The sequence below is a fragment of the Centroberyx affinis genome, unplaced genomic scaffold (genome assembly GCF_046629955.1).
Source record: "Centroberyx affinis isolate AG114_WGS23_722 - 3 ecotype Tasmania unplaced genomic scaffold, CSIRO-AGI_Caff_v1 ptg000393l_1, whole genome shotgun sequence".
NCBI classification, from domain to species: domain Eukaryota; kingdom Metazoa; phylum Chordata; class Actinopteri; order Beryciformes; family Berycidae; genus Centroberyx; species Centroberyx affinis.
Window position 1 is genome coordinate 362,105 of NW_027279061.1, and position 19,134 is coordinate 381,238.

General features: G+C 44.0%; 1 protein-coding gene across 1 annotated transcript in view; it reads left to right on the forward strand.

Moving 5' to 3' along the window:
• Positions 1–6,272, forward strand: part of col4a1 (collagen, type IV, alpha 1) — a 43,396-nt gene extending 37,124 nt beyond the window's left edge. The window contains exons 37-52 of the mRNA XM_071516150.1: positions 119–258; positions 346–472; positions 600–680; positions 856–954; positions 1,124–1,174; positions 1,255–1,440; positions 1,609–1,742; positions 1,896–1,968; positions 2,128–2,199; positions 2,384–2,512; positions 2,655–2,753; positions 2,853–3,065; positions 3,158–3,335; positions 3,442–3,556; positions 4,004–4,176; positions 4,357–6,272. Of these exons, the coding sequence (XP_071372251.1) occupies positions 119–258; positions 346–472; positions 600–680; positions 856–954; positions 1,124–1,174; positions 1,255–1,440; positions 1,609–1,742; positions 1,896–1,968; positions 2,128–2,199; positions 2,384–2,512; positions 2,655–2,753; positions 2,853–3,065; positions 3,158–3,335; positions 3,442–3,556; positions 4,004–4,176; positions 4,357–4,438 (1,952 nt within the window). The 3' untranslated portion in view covers positions 4,439–6,272. The remainder of the gene's footprint in view (positions 1–118; positions 259–345; positions 473–599; positions 681–855; positions 955–1,123; positions 1,175–1,254; positions 1,441–1,608; positions 1,743–1,895; positions 1,969–2,127; positions 2,200–2,383; positions 2,513–2,654; positions 2,754–2,852; positions 3,066–3,157; positions 3,336–3,441; positions 3,557–4,003; positions 4,177–4,356) is intronic.
• Positions 6,273–19,134: the final 12,862 nt, after the last annotated feature.

Below are 19,134 nucleotides of genomic sequence, written 5' to 3' on the forward strand. Positions count from 1 at the left end.
GAGGCGGCCCTCATAAATATTTGGAGTTTGTGTGTTAACTGTGTGTGTGTGTGTGTGTGTGTGTGTGTGTGTGTGTGTGTGTGTGTGTGTGTGTGTGTGTGTGTGTGTGTGTGTGAAGGCCCTGTCGGTCCGAAGGGTACTAAAGGAGGAGTGGGCATACCTGGACATCCTGGGTTCAGAGGCACAGATGGACAGAAAGGAGACAAGGGAACAGCCGGTGATCCAGGTATCGGTGTCCCAGGACCTCCAGGGGACAAGGTAACACAGCAGTTTCTGTGCTATTGAGATATTAGAGTGCCAATGCCTGTCTTGACTTAACAATTCTCCAATCCTCTGCTCCACTAGGGTGAGACAGGCCAGCCAGGATTCCCGGGGACGACTGGAGAGAAGGGTCAGAAGGGTTTTATGGGTATGCCAGGCATTCCAGGACATCCGGGATCCAAAGGAGAACAGGGAACCATCGGCTATCCAGGTCGGGATTCAATATGTGTTGTTAACCTTTTACCTGTCAGGACAGAAGTGCCCCTATATGTATTGTTATTCCAAGTGTGCTCATAATGTGGTGTGTGTATGTGTGTGTGTGTGTGTGTGCTGCACAGGTCAGCCGGGTAGATCAGGAGAGAAAGGAATTGCTGGGCTGCCTGGGTCTGCAGGAGAGCCCGGTCGTGAAGGTCGGCCTGGTACGTAACAGAGCGGCTTATTATCATCTCTTACACAGTGAAACTAGTCAGACTGATACACACACAGTAATGGATATACACACATACAGCAACTATTTCTTTCATTTGAACAAGCTTTGACAGTCCCAAGTACTTTTTGGCAAGCCCATCAGGTAAACCGGTTCCTCTCCTGTAGGTGAACCAGGCCTGCAGGGTCCTCCTGGTCCTACTGGAGAGAAAGGAGGGGCTGGAGTGGATGGCATCCCAGGATCCTCAGGGGAGAGAGGAGACCCAGGTTAGTGTTGGACGAGTCAACAGAAGGCCGAGGCACAGGGGCGCTGCTAGAAATTCTGGGGCCCCCGAAAAGATGAAACACTCATTTCCATTCCTTACCTGAGGGAATACATTATGGATTATATGTTTGTTCATTGGAAGTCCTTATCTGACACGGTCCTCCTGTGCAGGTGTAGCTGGCAGAGGTTTCCCCGGGACTCCTGGAGTGGGCGGCAGCAAAGGTGAGAGTCCCTCCTTCTCCCATTCAAATCACTGCAGTCAAACACAGCCTCCCTTAATCCCTTTCTCCTTTGCTCTCCAGGTGACAAAGGTACTCCTGGCTTCCCTGGCACTCCCGGTCATCCGGGTATCCCCGGTGTCAAAGGCGACAAGGGAATTCCAGGCCCACATGGGTCCCAGGGTGGGCCAGGAGAGAGGGGCCTCCCAGGAGTCTCTCTAGAGGGTCCTAAAGGAGATAGAGGAGAACAGGGACTGCCCGGAGAAGCAGGTACGCTGCATACATGATATACCAGGAACACTTTCAATAGGTACATGAGGACCTGTTGCCAAAATACAGTATGAGCCACTGTGGTGAGGGAAGAATGTTTGAAATAGAGATGTACATTTTATTGGAAAAGATCTCCTCACCTTCTTCTTGTCTTGCTCTCTTTAACAGGATCCACAGGAGTCCCGGGACCTGCTGGTGTGCCAGGCAGAGAGGGACATAAGGGAGACAAGGGAGAGCGCGGTGTCGCTGGTGTCCAGGGGGAGACGGGACATAAGGGAGACCATGGAATTGCTGGACTTCCTGTAGGTCACTTAGAGACTTGGCTGGCAGTTTTCCATGACTTAAGCTTTGACTACTTACATGTCAGCTAATATTTCATGTGCATTTAGTTCAATTGCTGTCCTCTTTAGACCCTTGTGTAACTGTGTGTGTGTGTGTGTGTGTGTGTATTACAGGGACAACCTGGGCTTCCAGGTGTTGATGGGCTGAAGGGAGAGATAGGATTGCAGGGTGTACCGGGCTTCCCAGGTGAGTGTGTACAGTATGATGTGTGTGTGTGTGTGTGTGTACTCTATGTCTATGCATGTGCATTCGTATGTGAAAGACATACATAAAGACAAGTCATATGATATATTTACATAATTGACAGGAAAAATAAACTAACTCTAAATATGTACCTGACTCCAGGTACAAAAGGTGAACTTGGGATAGTTGGATTCAAAGGAGAACTTGGAGACAGAGGATTCCCAGGAGAAAAGGGTAAAAAAGACGGAAACAGTTATACTACAGTGTGGTTATATTCAAAACTAGCACAGTGTTTCACACAATGGAGTCATTGTATATTAAAATTCTCTCAGTATGTTGTCATATCTGAAGTTATCAATATCAATACGAGCAGCAGGAAGATCTCTTGTGGCGGTTCTAATGATGCAGTGTATTTCAGGTAATGAAGGCCCCCCCGGTCCCCCTGGCGCCCACACCTTCATCAAAGGAGACATTGGGTTCCCAGGGACGCAGGGCCTGCCGGGACCCCAGGGGCCAACTGGGTTCCATGGACTGAAAGGACAGCAAGGTGAAATTTGGCTTAAAAGCCTGCTGAATGTGCAGATCTGCTCCATCATCATTCCCACTGATGTAGCCCCAGTAGACCCAGCAATTTTCCCCTCCTCATCCATTTATCTACTTATTCCACCATTTCTTTTGTTCCCTCTCAGGTGTGACAGGTCACACAGGGCCAAAAGGTGAAGATGGCCACCCTGGGTACAACGGTCAAGCTGGAGCCAAAGGAGAGCCTGGTCTGACCGGGCCAACAGGTGAGAGGTTTGCAGGGATGAAAGGAGCAGAGATAGAGTAACGTCTGTCCCCAGTTGTGCCGTCTCTTTGTGAAGTTGTTAATCGGTCTGTCTCTTTAGGACCCAGAGGACACCCTGGCCCCCCCGGACCTGACGGTGTGCCAGGTCAGGTGGGTCCGCCCGGCCCCTCCTCCATGGATCACGGGTTCCTGGTGACTCGGCACAGCCAGTCAGTGGAGGTGCCACAGTGTCCTGAAGGCACCATTCTCATCTACGATGGTTACTCCCTGCTCTACGTGCAAGGCAACGAACGCTCACACGGACAGGACCTAGGTGAGAGAGAGAGAGAGAGAGAGAAGAGGAAGAAAGAAAGAAAGACAGACAGACAGAAGAATGAAATAATGTCTTGTGTCCCTGTGGTTTAGGTACGGCGGGGAGCTGCCTAAGGAAGTTCAGCCCCATGCCTTTCCTCTTCTGCAACATCAACAACGTGTGCAACTTCGCCTCCCGTAACGACTACTCCTACTGGCTCACCTCTCCTGAGCCCATGCCCATGAGCATGGCTCCTGTCACCGGCCACAGCATCAAGCCCTTCATCAGCAGGCAAGTTGGCGTCTGCAGAAATGGCTTCATATTGTTCTGTTGTGACTATTTGTGATACTCATGTATTGGCCTGCGTGGGTGCGTACCTGTTTTTGTGTATGTGCAGGTGTTCTGTGTGTGAAGCCCCAGCCATGGTGATAGCAGTTCACAGTCAGACCATCATGATCCCACCATGCCCCCACGGCTGGGACTCTCTGTGGATCGGCTACTCCTTTGTCATGGTGAGAGGAACAGAAAGCGGCAGACTAACTGTCACTACTGGTGTTGTGTAGCACTCACACTGCAGGAGAAAGTCCAAATACAAGAACATAGAGTCTGCCCTTTTGTTAAGAAAATGAATACATTTAGTTCTTCATCACAACACTGATGTATCGGCCAAGCCCGTGATGTTTTACACGGCCAACATGTCATGATGATTAATTAAATTCTGGGGAACATTTTTCCCAATATTGTGCAGAATCTGTTTTCTTGGCATTTGGATCCAGTTTTGTCCAGTTCTCTCCTTGCCTTCCAACATCAGGTTTCAGTTCCTTACACATCATGAATAATTCATTAGTGTTCAATTTTGTAGCGCTGGAATCAAACAATAGCTCTCTTACAGATAGTGTTACAGCACAGCATGTCTGTGTTCATTCATGTAATGATGAATTGACTGTGTGTATGTGTAGCACACCAGTGCTGGTGCTGAGGGCTCAGGCCAGGCCCTGGCCTCTCCTGGTTCCTGCCTGGAGGAATTCCGCAGCGCTCCCTTCATTGAGTGCCACGGCCGCGGAACCTGCAACTACTACGCCAACTCCTACAGCTTCTGGCTGGCCACCATCGAAGACGATGAGATGTTTACGTAAGACACACACTCTCAAGACATACACACAGATTACCATTACTGCTTCCGTCACCCGCTTCTCTGTTTTATCCAGCAGTGTAACTCTCCTTCTACCCAAAATGACTGATTCCCCCTCTGTTTCTTTTATGGTTATTTCAGTTCTTCAGTTCTTATGTTTCTCTCTGTACCTCATTCCAGGAAACCCGTCCCGACAACGCTAAAGGCGGGAAATCTCCGAACACACATAAGCCGCTGTCAGGTGTGCATGAAGAGGACATAAACCCCGCCCCCCTGAGCCCTCCTTCCTAACCTCCGACCAATCCCCTGTCCGTCGACGTCCGCAACCTGGCTCCCTGTTTTTAACAAAGGATGGTGCTATTTCCCTGCATGTGTGAGCGGAGAGGGACAGAGATGTGAGATCGACGATCACTAGACCAGAACACACACATCAGAGACCAAAGCCATGAGACCAAGCGGCCCTTCGCTCCACGCAGAACACTTAACTAACATGATCACAACATGTCTCTAACGAATGGCACCCAGTTTACCGCTGCACTGAGTACATGGCCCCCATGAGTAAACTGGTGTTCATTTTGAAAGGGTTGTTTGTGTAAGTCAGGTGCTATTGAATCTTCCCTATCTGCCTTATTCCACTTTGGTATGATGTTATTTTCCCTCCCCACCCGTGCCACGTCATTCAAGATATAGCTACATATTATTATTGATTTTCACGTCTTTTATCTTTTTGTTAACATGTACTAATGTAAAGGATGGGAGTTACCACTGGTTACAGAGGCTTGTCATTTGATAAATCACCATATGTTGCCAGCACACATGCATAACAATGGCTCTGTTGTAAATATACTGCGTTGTTTTCCTCTCTAACATACTTCACCATACTCTCTTCAGGTTATTATTGCATTACTTTGCGTGTTATTAAGTCCATTTTTTTATTTATAAGATTTATGAGAATATGTTGAACTTGAGTGTATTGGAGATGCCACAGATCCAAAAACAGTGACACAGTATGATGTTCCAGTGGACAACCGAACCAGTGCCTCATTACCAAGACAGCACTGAAATAGCTTGGCAGGTGTGTGTGAGTGTGTGTGTATGTGTATGTGTATGTGTATGTGTGCATGTGTGTGTATGTACATGAGTGTGTGTGTATGTGTATGTTTGCATGTGTTTGTATGTACATGAGTGTGTGTATGTGTATGTGTGCATGTGTGTGTATGTACATGAGTGTGTGTGTGTGTGTGTGTGTGTGTGTGCATTTCAGCTGTTTGGTAGTGGTGTGTGTTGTGATGTCTGCATATAAGTTGTTGCACAACCCTGTCTTTACATAAAAACAAACACACACACAAAAGAAATAGAATAGAAATAACCCTTTGACCTTTCTACCCTTACTCTGTCAGAACATTGTGCATAACAGTTGTGTGTTACCTGAATTCTTCTTCTCACAATATGAGAACTAAATCTTTTTTCTGATCCTTGATCCCAAAGAAATGCACGTGTATATATACTTACGCATAACCTGTATTTGCTACTCTGCTGATGGACTTGATTGTACCCTCTGTGAGTTACTTTTATTCTCCCAGTAGATTTAATGCAAGATTTATTCTCCCTTTAGATTTAAAGGTCATCAAGTTATGGTTTTACATGCTAGTCAAAGGCAGAGAGGTGAGGAGGGCTGTATTTATAAGTGCCTTTACAAGTTGAGATTGAGAAGCTTTAACATAGGCCTGTGTTTAAACTCGGAGGAAAGTCAAACTCCCATGTTTTAGGTGTGTGCCTAGTGGAGGAAGGCCTCTTGAACCCCAAACATCATTTCTGCTATGTCCCTTTTTGTTGCCGAATGTTGACAGATGCAAATGTTTCCACTGCTCAAGTTACAGCAATAACTCTACACTGACCTCAACCTGTTTTTGTGTGCGTTGTGTTCAATTGTGAAAATGCTCCATGACATACATACAGTATTAGCAGTATTTTCCAAGGAAAGAAACTTGAGTTCAGTGGGAATGTTCTTGGTTTTAGTCTCAAGATTGATTAACAAACAGAACAAATGCTTTATTGACATTTTATCATTTCCCAATCCCATACTGTGTAATTCATGCAATAAAATTATTTGTATAGAATATTTTGAATCATTTATCACAGGTATTATTTTTGCTTTGTTTTGAACCATGTTTGTTTTTGAACCAAATACTACCTACACCTGATGTGATTTCAGATACAGTACTTATAATTGCCACAAGATGGCAGCATCAGCCCACTTTGCTAATAGGTTTCCAGTGGCTTCAGTTGATCTCAAGGCTTTTCAACCGGATGATTCATGGTCCAACAATGTTTTTTTTTTCCTGCCACTGTCTCATCTGCCAACAACAGGCAACAGAGGCAGAACTTTGAGGTTGACCTCAAATGTCTCTTGAACCCTAATTTCAGTGCAGCCTCTGCACCAACGCTGCCACTCAGAGCGATACCGCCACTACCTCAGCACTTCTGCTGGGACTGTGGCCAACAAACCCGTTCACCCCATGAAAACACAAACAGATCAATACACTCCGCAGAGAACCAGATAACCCCTGCTTTCATCTCCACTCTCGTCTTTCATCTATTACCGGAATCCTATCCCTTGTTTCCTCTCTTGTCACCGGCCAGACAAACAGAGCCCTTGACCCCCGGCTATCTTCATAAACATGTCTAACAAGGCCTTGACCTCCGACCGGGAAGTACGAGGTCACTCAGGTAGAAGTCGCACTGGATGGTCTTACCGCACAGGACCAAATGACTGTTACGGCCCAGAGCAATCGTGTTATGACCGTGAGCAAGACTATTTGTTACAGGGCTGAGATGACTGCAGTTAGGGCAAAGGCTACATTCAGAGATAAGTGGGTGAAAACAATCTTTTGGCTTATAAAAAGGGCAGTCTATAACACAAGAGACAATAGGGTGCTATTACACCTTTTTTTAATTATATCTAATAAATACTTTCAGTCGTATTAACCAGTCAGCATTATCAAATGAAGAGTTCATTCCAAAATGTGAACTGAAAGAAAAAAAAAAAGAAGATGCCCCCTCAAACAAAAATTATCTCTAGTATGAAATAAAGCATGTCTCACCTTAAGAGAAATCAGTTAGTACTAACTAATGAATTTCATGTGCATTTTTTTCTTTTTATCCAAAATAGCTGCATAATGTTTTGGAATGAAACCCTTCAATTACACAGAACAGATACAGAATAAGGTCACATATTTCTTAATGGAAATTCAGCACTATTTTTGGTGGGTAAGTGTGGATGAAAGAAAGTGACAAAAATGAAACCAAGTCAAGTCACATTTATATTCAACAAAATCAATTAAACCAATGAAGTTATTACAAAATTAAGATGCAAAAAGTAGTTGAAATCAGGATCATGAAACCTGAGTGACTTTTGCACCAAGTCTGAACATCACCGCCATCCTGAAAACAAAATGAAGAACCGTTCAAACTGTGGTATGAAAAACAACCTCTAGCCTCTTGCGGTAGCTTTCAGGTTAGAGAAACGGACTTGTGACTAGAAAGTTGCGGAGGAGAAAGGGAGATGGGGAGAAGGAATGAGTAACAATCTCCCTCCCTCAACAACAACAGCTGAGGTGCCCTTGAGCAAGGCACTGATCCCCCAAACTGTTCCAGCGGAGTAAAGACTGTGATTGCGCCGTGCAGCTCCCAGGTGTGTCTGTGTGGAACTGTGTGAATGTGAAGCAGAGCGTTTGCTGGAAAAGAGCAAGAGTGGTCAGTCAACTTCCCTTTGCTAAATTAAACCAACAACAAAACCCACATGCCAGAGTGTGTAGATGTGTATGTGTGTCTCTCAACAGTCTCAGTACATTCCATTTAATCTCACCTTGACATTTCTCACAAATGAAGTTGAGTTTCTCTGTCCCTGGAAGGCTTACCCTGAATTCCTCCTCAGTGTCCAAGGCCCCTGCTGCTCCGCAGTTCTCTGTTGCACCTCCAAAGCCTTCGGCCCACTTTTTGTACTTCAGGCCCTCATTACTCACCCAGAAGCAGGATTCCAGGGTGCAGGTGTAGTAGAGGCCCAGTCTGACACTTCTGGCCACTGACTGACCCGCTGCTGTCACCAGGTCACTGTATCTCTCTCTGCAGAACAGTCCACAGCGTCTTCCCAGGTATATTTCCCAGTGATCGGGACCAAATATCTGCATGTAAAGGACAAAACAGGGAGATGTATGTTTGTCTCTACTGTCAGAGTCAAACCATCCATCGTTGACAAGCGGCCATCTTTTGCTTCCAATCACTGATCCAGTCATACATTTTGGTAGCAAGGGTAAGTTTTTTTTACACCATTGTTGAGTCCAATCAGTTTGTTGAATACGCAGCGCTCCAACAACTTTAAACTTTAAAATTTACAGTACAAAGTTCAACTCGCCATCATAGCATTCAAACTGCTGGGCTCTTCATTGTATCCAACACCCCAACATTTTCCTCTCCTATCAACATTGGCCAAAGCACATTCCTCTTCCTCTCAGTCATCGTTCGGTTCACCACCCTTCCACTTGGTGAATGACAGTGGGGTCTGATCTGACTGCTCCCAGGACAGGAGAGCCTGAACACACCAGTGATGATGATCTTTTGAATTTCATAACTTTCTCTGTTCTCAGTCTGGTTCCTCACAGTAACCAGGTCTGTACGGTGCTCTCTCTCCCTGTATTTCTCTGATGCTGCTTCTGATTGGGATACAAAATTTTTTCAGTGCTTAAATGAAGCTGATTTGCATTTACATTATATGCTACAATTACACATGCTGTGGTGCCTTTAGTCATGATTGAGCGGGATATACAGTATGTGATTGCGGCACTCTGTGTTTCGTTTCCCATCGAACCGTCTTCCATTATCTCCCATCAATGGACAATTCTCAAAAGTACCCTCATACTTGTTTGGTTCACTGTGTTTGCAATTTCTATAGTGAGTTTCCCCTTTCCTGTGGAAGTGCCTGCCACTCTAAGTCCACTGCCAACGGTCCTACAGAAGAAGATAGATAAAAAGGATTCCTGTTAACAGATTTGCAATCTGCAACTGTGCAAGATAGAATTACCAGGCCATGTCAGATGTGAGAGGAGTTTGTAGTATCTGCTGCTTTCTGTGTAGTCTCCTATCCTTCTTGGTCCTTCAGTGTCACTCTTCCACTCTTTCACTTAGATATAATGTTCTGTAGACTTTCTATCTCTGCCTCCCATCACAGAAAATGCAATTATTTCATTGCTATAGAACATATGGTATAGGCCACTTTAATGCTAATGCTTTTAAAGCCTTTCCAGAGAGGAAGGAGAAGGTTTTCTAGAAATCCCTTCTAAATAAAAGCTATTTCCAACATTTTAGAGTTTTATCCTCATTTTTCATAGTTGAAGAATATACGGTAATACATTAGCCTTGTGTAGTGGACAGCCGTGGATGAAACACTCAATATGCTGAAAATCATGATGTGTAAAAGAAGTGTGTATCTAATTATTATTTTACCCTTGTGACAAGTGGAGGCGGGGCCAATCAGCAACACCTGATCCAGATTTAAGGTTTGCACTGGTCATGGAATTTGTGTAATATCATAGAGTTGTATTGCAGGCAGGGAAAGCCAGGGAATTTAATAAATTCTCTGGGGAAATCAGGAAATATCAGGGAATTTAACCAATGGATTACAGGAATATACTACCAGAATGCTTATTTTACAACTTGTTTCACACATTCATTGAATTAGATGGTGGTTTTCAGCTGTTTTTATTAATTGTATGACCACTTCTCCATAGCAAGTCCAACTGTAGTGGAAACCAGACTGTTTAACCCTTTGGATTTTTTCAAGTAGAACATTTACAAACCAAACATATTTTATCATCATATATTTTGTCATCAAGCCATCATGATTTAGTTATGGAAAGAAAATCACAGCCATACTGGATACCCTGTCATAAATTATCTTGTTTTATTAGTACTAGTTTGTCATTCAGAAAGTTAAAGGACACTTATTTGAACTTTCCCCGTCGCCCTTGTTCCTGGGTGCTAAACCCAGAATAAGCTTGAGGTTGTGACTCAAGACCAGTTGATTCGAGAAATTAAGCCATCTTATACCATGTAAACCAACTGGAATTCACACAACACATTAAATGCCATGTGTATAGGGTCAGCGTTGAGGCTTACTCAGGGATACAGGGGGTTTGGAGATCAAAACCTTAACCTCTTTAAGTGTTTTAATCCTATTGGTTGTTTGCTACATCGGCGGATAAACTGGTCTTAACACCACTGGGTTGTGACCATTGTAAGTAAGGGTGAGTAAATAAAGAGTTACCTTTATGTTGGTAAAACCTGCTGTAATAATCCTTCCATGTTGTTGCTAATGGAGATTTGCAGCGGTAATATTTACCACCACATCTGATGATTATATTTGACTCATGCCATTTGATTTAGCAATTAATTACCTTAAGCCATGCTGGAATTTGAAAATCAAAAGTGACACCAAGCTGGAAATGAGCGCTCTACTGAGTTACTGTAACTCAATAAGTTAGTGTAGGAGTTTTTCCAGGATGTGTTTATGCCAGAGCGAGGGAATGTGTCAGGAGGCTAAGATGACCCTGACCTTTCTCCTGAGCCGATCATACAGCGAGGCCACAACCCCCACCACACCCCCTTGACCTGAGCCCGGCCAAATACAGATTAGCTTGCAACATAGCACGCAATACAAAACTTAACAGAAGCCATGTGCACACACGCACACACACACACCCAAACATACAAAAACATACAACTGAAAGAGTGGCGTAGTTGTATCACAATACCTTTGATTCTGAGATCACGCTAACAACTAAAATCAGAGGTAATAACAGAGAGAGCTTTGGTGAAAAAGCTCAAGTTGATTAAAATATACCTGCAGGCGTTCACACACAGGATGAGAAACACTCAGCTTCTATTCTATATTGTTAATGTGTTCATCCTATTTTCTCAAAGACAACACCAACTTTCACTTTCATTCTGACAATAAACTTGCCAAACCCTGATCTGTCCTCTTGAATAAGTGAATATCGGCAGCTACAGGCCTCTATTGGCTGCAGTCTGAGGGAGGCAGATAAGATGGGTAGGAGGAGTTTCATCCCCTGTCAAAACTAACAACTTTCTAAAAGGTCCAGTACTGTCATGGTTTTGTTTAACAGAGGGCATGTTACTGTAAAGTTACCCAACATTTTATAACTGTCAGTGTGGAAATCTGACACCCTTAGAGAAACTATCCCTCTGGTTGTCAAAAGAATCAAACCATTTTAGATATCCAATCTACTTTCTGGTGAAAAAAAAACATAAGATAAACTCAGATTTTTCTGATTGGTTGACAGTATGCATAGTTAATGAAGTACCCCATAGTCTGTCAGACAGTAGCCAGCTGGCTGCTTGCCAAACTAGCCAAACTCAGATGCTTCGATTATCGTATTGTTGAGTCCCAAAACTGGTTATTTGTTCCCCAAATATAAAATATTCATATTAGAGGAAGGATTAGACTCTCAGTCTGTCCTTCAAGCTTTGTCTGCTTTTGGAAGGAGGATCTCAGCAACTAGCAACTGTGTGTGCTGACAGTGTGAAAGAGAGTGAGGAGGAAGGCAATTGAGAAATTGTCTTGGTGGTTGGCGAGAGCTGTGTAGGCTGGTGTAAAATGATAATAATGCAGTTATTTGCAATTTCTCACTTCTCTGCTTATCTTGAACATGCATATTATTTTTCAACAGACCACAAAACTTAAGTGAACGAGATGGGCAAACAGAGAAGGGAGCTGGTCTGTGTATAGGTGTGTGAGTAAGGCAGAGACTGAGACAGAAGGAGGCAGAGAGAGAGATCTGTTGATAACCTCTGGCTCATTTGGCATGGAAGTTGGCATTAGTCATTTGAAATATTTCATGATTTTCACAGTAGGGTTGTTTTTCCGTTGGCCAACAAGAATGATGGCCAACAAGAAATCAGTGGTGCTGAGCATGCTAAGAGGGCCACAGCGTCTCATCCTACTGAGAATTGACTGAGCATAGAGAGATGGTCACTAAATCCATTATGACAAATTAGATGCACCATCAAAAACTGACACCTCGCATCAGAAATCCATATAAGCATAACAAGCTTTTCCTTACTGAATAAAAATCATTGCACTGGATGTGTTGTTTGACTATGTCCTCCTACACGTCTGCCATGTAATTGGTGAAGAAGAGTCCACTGGCCTTGCTGTGAGGCTCCTGAATTAACCAGGATGGAATGGATGTAAATTAAGTCCATGACCTCTACACCTTGTGTGGATACTGTCTAAATCCAGTCATTCATCATAAATGCGTGATCTCAAAGAAATGGAAACATTCCGATAGTTCTGAAGCTGTATTCTGCACTGTGGATCATCCTATACAATAAAAGGCCCTTTCCAAGCTATAGGCTAGTATTGCATGGCAGCTGTAGCATTCTGTGTGTATATGGTATGTTACACTACTTCCCAACATGCTCTGTCTACCACATATGGGTAACAGAGGAAAAAGAGAGATGTAAAGATGTAAAGCTTCCTATAAAAATAAAATCAGTCCTTAGTTATTTCTAGTTAAAAGTATACAATTGGAGCAAAATCAAATGTACTGTCTTTATAGTTAGGGCATATGGCTGTATCATATGATTTTGCATGAATGGTCTATGTGTAAATGTGACATAATGATTCCATCTGTAGAGCTTGGCTCTCGTGCGAGGCCCGATCACGATCTCGGCATGATCGGAAATCTGATGTGTCTCAGATGAAGCCAAACATGGTGCTTCCTCCTCCTCCTCCTCTCTTCCGCCTCCTCTTCCTCCGCTGACATTCACCTCCATGTGCAGTGTCCACTCAGAGACACGCGGAGATAGCGTGGTGGTGGATGAATGAGAGGAGAACAGAACGCCTACACAGCAGAGCGGAGGAGTAGAGAGGAAGAGTGGACGTCACGGCAACAGAGAGTGCGTGGGCACAAGAGGAAGAGTGGGAGTGATGCTGTGGGAGGCATTCCAGCATAACTCTCAGTCTGTCTCTTCTCTTTATTCATATCATTCATATTCCTCTTCATCTTCAAAATGGCTCTTGATTCTTCTCTTAGTCCCTTCCTTTTCATTTAAGGATATAAAACACACATTTTGCCACAATTTCCATACAACTCCCCTAGTGTGAAAAGAGACATGTACCTCTATCTTGGCTGGAATCTCATGGGTGTGCTCCATACCCGTTCACCACAACACTGCTATCTGCATTTTAAATGGCACTTCACAACTAACACCCCAAGGAGACCCGTGTTGAGTGCTTAAGTGTGTGCCCTTCATGCACATGTGTGTGTGTGTGTGTACATCATGATTAATATTTCCCCTCACCCGGCCACTCCTTGTGCCGCTGCCTGTCCTTCTGCTGACCAGACCGCAACAGAGGAGAGAAGAATCCTGTAGAAAGATGCTGACTCATCTCTCTCAGGAAGACACAAATAGACAAGGAAGAGAAGAGGAACGGGGAGTTGGAGGAGAAAGAAAACTCCAAACTGACAGTGAACTGAACTGAGTAGAAAGGGAAGCAGATGGATGTGGCGGTTTGAGTGTCCTGAGACTTCTGAGATACTGGAGAAGATATTCAAATTTGCTAATAGCATTCTTAGAGTGTAAGCTATAGCAGGGAGAAGGGTGGCTTTTAGGACAACGCGTGCTTTGTGCTAAAAAGACTTGCATCCATGAAATACATAAAGGTCTGCCTGGCCCTTCTGGACCGTTACTACCATCAGATGGTTGGCACTTGGCAGACAGACCGTCCATGTCTAGTACTGGTGCTGCCTCTCTTTCTCTGTCCCTCCTTTCTGTCCCTGGAAGCAGAGGGGGCAGTGCCACATGGAAAGAGAGGGGGGTCAAAGCATGCATCTATAAAATGCTGATATGATGTGTAATATACAGGTGAGGTAAGGTCATGAAACACTTGGTGTGTGTGGAGAGTCAGGATATTCAGAGTCACTATGAAGGAATAAAAAAACATGAAGGAATTTGACTTCTGTATGTTTTTAATGACAGTTTACATTAGCTCATATAGTCAAGATGGACATCACTGCCCATTCTAATGGCATTAAAGATGAAGAACTTTAATGTCCTCTCTTAACCCATCTGGTTGTCCATACAGAGTCTGAGATTACACATCCCACATCCACCACCCCTTCCCTGAACAGCCAATGGAGCAATCTGGCTTTGAAGTCTTGCCTGTCAGAAATGCTAATGGGGAAATCAAACAGTATGCTTGATTAGTATGTACAGAAAGTAAAAGAGGAATCCTTTTTATGGCTGTCTGGTGTGTCAGGAATTAATTTCTCTGCACTCGCTGCTGAGCAGTGGACAGAGCATCTGCTCTTGGTTCTGGGGCAACACATGGAGTATGGATGTATGGATGGTAGTTTTTGGTTGGACATGTTTGTGGTGTCAGCCTCAGAGAAAAAAAGTACAGATTCTGTGCAGTTACAGTTTCATCACGATGAGGTATAGTGATTAGGTATTGTTCTTTCTGAATACGAAAAGAAGATTGTGGGAGTTGTGTGAAAATTCGCAGCTGAGGTGTGAAGATGCATGGTTAAAATTACATTTTCACAAAAATACAACTTTTACTTCCTTTAACTAATTAGATACTGCATCAGAAAAGAAAAGACACAATTTGTAGAAAATTATTCTCTCAAAAGTTGTAAGCTAATGAAGTTTGACAGCGCACAGATACAGAGGAGTGAAATGTCTCACCCCTGACTGACTGACCTGCAACAAACTGAACACTCTTTCTTCATCCTTTATGGTCTTTTCACATCATAATGTAAATTACAAACTAATGATTATTAAAGTATGTCTTGAGAAGAAATGCACAGTTGGTCATGTATGACTCTGCCATCTGTCTTCATGTCACTACCTCATGTGAAAGGTTGGAGTAGAGGTCTTAGCTCACTGCACAGTACGCACTGGCTGCGTCTAAAAGACTAGGCACTAACTTACATTCTCATTACATAGAAGACACATCTATATTAGTACACCACACTTAGTAAATAACCTTTTACTGTGTTTCATGCTAAATTACCTCAGTTAATATTATGAGCTGGATGCATGCGTATCTCTCTGACTCGGCTGCTTCATTTGCATGCTGAGTGAAGTCATCACTTACCTCTCTCCATGAAGTCAAGCACCATTAACAGACGTGCTCCCACTAAAGCAAGCCTAATTACACCAGATGAAAGGGCCGAATGTGCTAAAGCTAACCAGCTAGAGCTGCTAATGCTGAGAATCTCAAACAACCAAGTCTATAGATGTTAAGCTCAACAACTAGAAAAAGACCAGTGAGCAAAGCGACGGCAGCTGTAACACCATTCTTCAATAATAAATGTGGGTTAAGTCAAACCACCATACTTTTCTGTATTGTACACTGGATAACAGGCTGCACTGAATTTCTGAGTAAAGCTATAAGTATGCCACATTGTCATGTGTCTATGAGTTGTGCCCCTGGTTATCACATTATGTTTGTCTGCAGTTTGTTGTTTGTTCTTGTGTGGAAAGCTGTAGTGTTGATTTTCTCAGCAGCTGTTGAATTATTGAACAAAGCTATCATCGCACCAGCAGACCAAGTATTTACAATACTATTAGTGTTGTTGTGGTGTTAATGGGCCCTTCCATTAGCCTTTGTGAAGGCCATAGTAACACCTGCATCAACAAAACACACACACATGCACATGCACACACACACACACACACACACACACACTCTGTCGCACAGTTGTTCTGGGGGGACCCTTGTGGGAGTTGGTTGTTTTTCAATGGTCTGAGCCCGTCAGAAAATGTGCTTACACCATCGCGACACATGCTGGCTCAACAGTATTACAGAGCGTGGCTGTCCTTCAACGTCTCAGGAGACTCCAGATTAAACAACACACAATCACATACACAGGCCCTATGGCGACAGGCAGATTGAAGGATGGAAGTGAGCTCTAAAGTCTTTGCCTTCCTTGGTTACCCTCTCTGTGTGTGTGTGTATGCATATGTGTGTTTCTGACCTTTATATTTACGTGACCCGAGTCGCTCCCATCACCATGGGCTATGAGGGAACAGCTGAGAAGAGACTGGTAACTCTGCTCCTCTCCAGAGAGATGTGGGACGTCTTTGGCCTTTCCCCTGTAGCCCATGTTTAGAGCGTCTACCCCCTGACTCCTCTGCTCTTCTGTCACCTGACCAACAGTTATGTAAGGCAACACAGCGGCAACAACAAGATTTACATTTGGATCACTCTCTGCCAAACCACCCCTATCATCTCACACACACTCACACACACACACCTCTTCCCAAAAGAGGAATTTTTGTTTGCCCTCTGCACCCAAGAGTTTGTGTTGGGGGTTATAGATTTGTTGCCAAAAACGCATACATACACACACACTTAAAACTCATAACCGTTGGCGTTGAGCTACTTGGATGACCTTTAAACCCGATGCTGCCATCTAATGCTTTTATCTGCTTTATTTGTCTTTTCTTCTCAGGTTCTCCTCCTAAACGACAGCTGATCTGTGTACACCCACATCTCTGTTTCTCTCTCTCTCTCTCTCTCTCTCTCTCTCTTTCTGTCCCTTGTTGCCGTCTTGATTTTTCTTGTTTCTTCTGTCATCAGGTGTCCTCTGATCTGGAGGATCCATTGTGGACAGATTAAGAGGCTAGGCTTATCATCATAATCATCTCCCCATTTTCTCCTTTTTGGGTGGAGGTGGGAGGGAGGGCTGCTCCTTTGATCTTAATCAGGGGATCATATTCCATACGGAGCAAGAGCCAGAGTGCTTTATTGTTGCTAATATATGTAATGCGACGCTGCTGAATAACTCCTTTCCTGACTGAAAGTTCCCAAATGAGTTGAATCGACACTGACAGACCCATGCTGTGTCTAGTCTATATTTATTAAAGGTTGACAGAGTGTAACTAAAGAATAGGCATTGCTGTTGATGAAGACAAGTGAAACAGTGGAGGACACTGGGAAAGCCTGACATCTCAGCGCTGTCACACATGAAAGCTCAGCTCATCAACCCTACCAACCCATTTCTTACATTTCAAAGCTCCTCCCACACACCCTCCCACACACCATCTCTGTCAAGGCCCATCTCATGGTGCCACAACCTACGAGAGCACTCTCAGGTGCCAAAGGCGCCCCACATGCAAATGTATGTCTAATAATTCCCTCCTATATATCCTTTCAAGATGTAATGTATTCTATACACAAGGGCGCCCATGCGTTGGGCAAATGTCTCCTCTCTATACCAAGCTTCTGTGGTTTCTACCCGCCTTTCACACACAATCACGGCCTTTTCTACTGTTGTCTAGGCTATTTTTGATTGGTCTTGGTAGGAATTTTGTCATGTAAGGCTTACTGGAACACATCATCCTTATCAAATTAATGCAGATGGACTCACTTCACGTGTTTTTTCTAGGTCTACCTATCACATATGCATGCATACTTTATATGAGATAAGATACCCCCACCCACACACACACACACATGAATATACACAGACTTACAGGTATGCATTCATGCATGCGCAACCACACACACACACACACACACACAGTTTGTGCCTATAAGGTATTCATTAACCAGTCTCGCTCTTACCAGTCTAGCTGAAACCCCATTAAACACAGAATGGAGCGATTGGAACGTTGGTATGTAAATGTATGTAAATGGAGACCTCTCCTACAGCATCAGTCTCACTGAGCGCTAACAGACATCATTTTGAGTAGTGCGGTAGCTACAGTATGACAGCCTCAAAGTCATGGCCCCGGGCTTCCTGCCCCCTCCAGTCACGCCATTCGGGGGAATTTCATTATTCACCGTGTTCCTCTCTCAGCCCTGTAACATAATGATTATATCTGAAATCTGGAATTCTGCTTAATGTATGTGCAATTAGCCCTCGTCTTAATCAATTATGGTAATCTAAATTAAACCAGGGATTCATTATTGATCGAATAATCAAGATCTTAGGGCTTCTGTCTGACCTTTTTCCTTGCACAAGGGATAACATGCCTGAAAGTCAGCATCTCTGCAGATATATGGCAAAAGAGCTCAACACTGCTGGATGTATTATGTTTAAAAACTGTTAAAGACCCCCTCCGATGAAAATCAAGTTTTTAACCTTGTTAACATGTCCATGTGGTGTTTTTCTAATGTTACAAGACATATCAGGAGCAAAATAAGCAGTCAACGCCATGGCTGAGCATATCTGCTTTGAAACTGCAGTGTACCAAGGACAGTCTCAAAAAAACGGATTCAGTCAGGCAGGACTTCTTACGTCACAAACCTAAGGAACCAATGCCGTAAAAGATACGTAAAAGATACGCTCATTTCATATGCCTGCCTACAGCACCGTCCGCCATTGTCCAGCAACTGAATGTGATGTGGAAGACCAAATCCTGTTGTCTGTAGGGTAGCGTAGTCCCGATGAGACTGAGTTTGATGCGGGCCTGTGAATATGAGGAAGCCTGTTGGCCACAACGACAACAGTTAGCAATAGGGGCAAAAACATGTGCAGCCAGAGTCGGTTGTAGGCTACCTCAGCCGGCCAAAACGAGCACCTCGTCTTGTTAACCCGGTGCCATTAGGACACACGTACAGCAGCAAGCTAATCTAGGGTTAGCCGCTAGCGCTAGCTAAGGTTAGCTCCTCTGGCTCACTTTGCGGACACATCTTCTTACACGAGACAACCGCAACTGTAACGTGGCAAAACTCAAAAAGTACTTTGTCGATCAGGGACTCTTGTCACCATGAATATTTCACTTCTAACGCCAAATGAATGGAAGGGAGTTAGTGGTTGATGAGATGTAACATTTCACGTTCTGTCTTTGCCCCTAGTCTGGTAAATCTGGTCTTGTAATCAGCTGGGGTTGTGGCAACCTAGAAAACCTGAACAACAACACTAC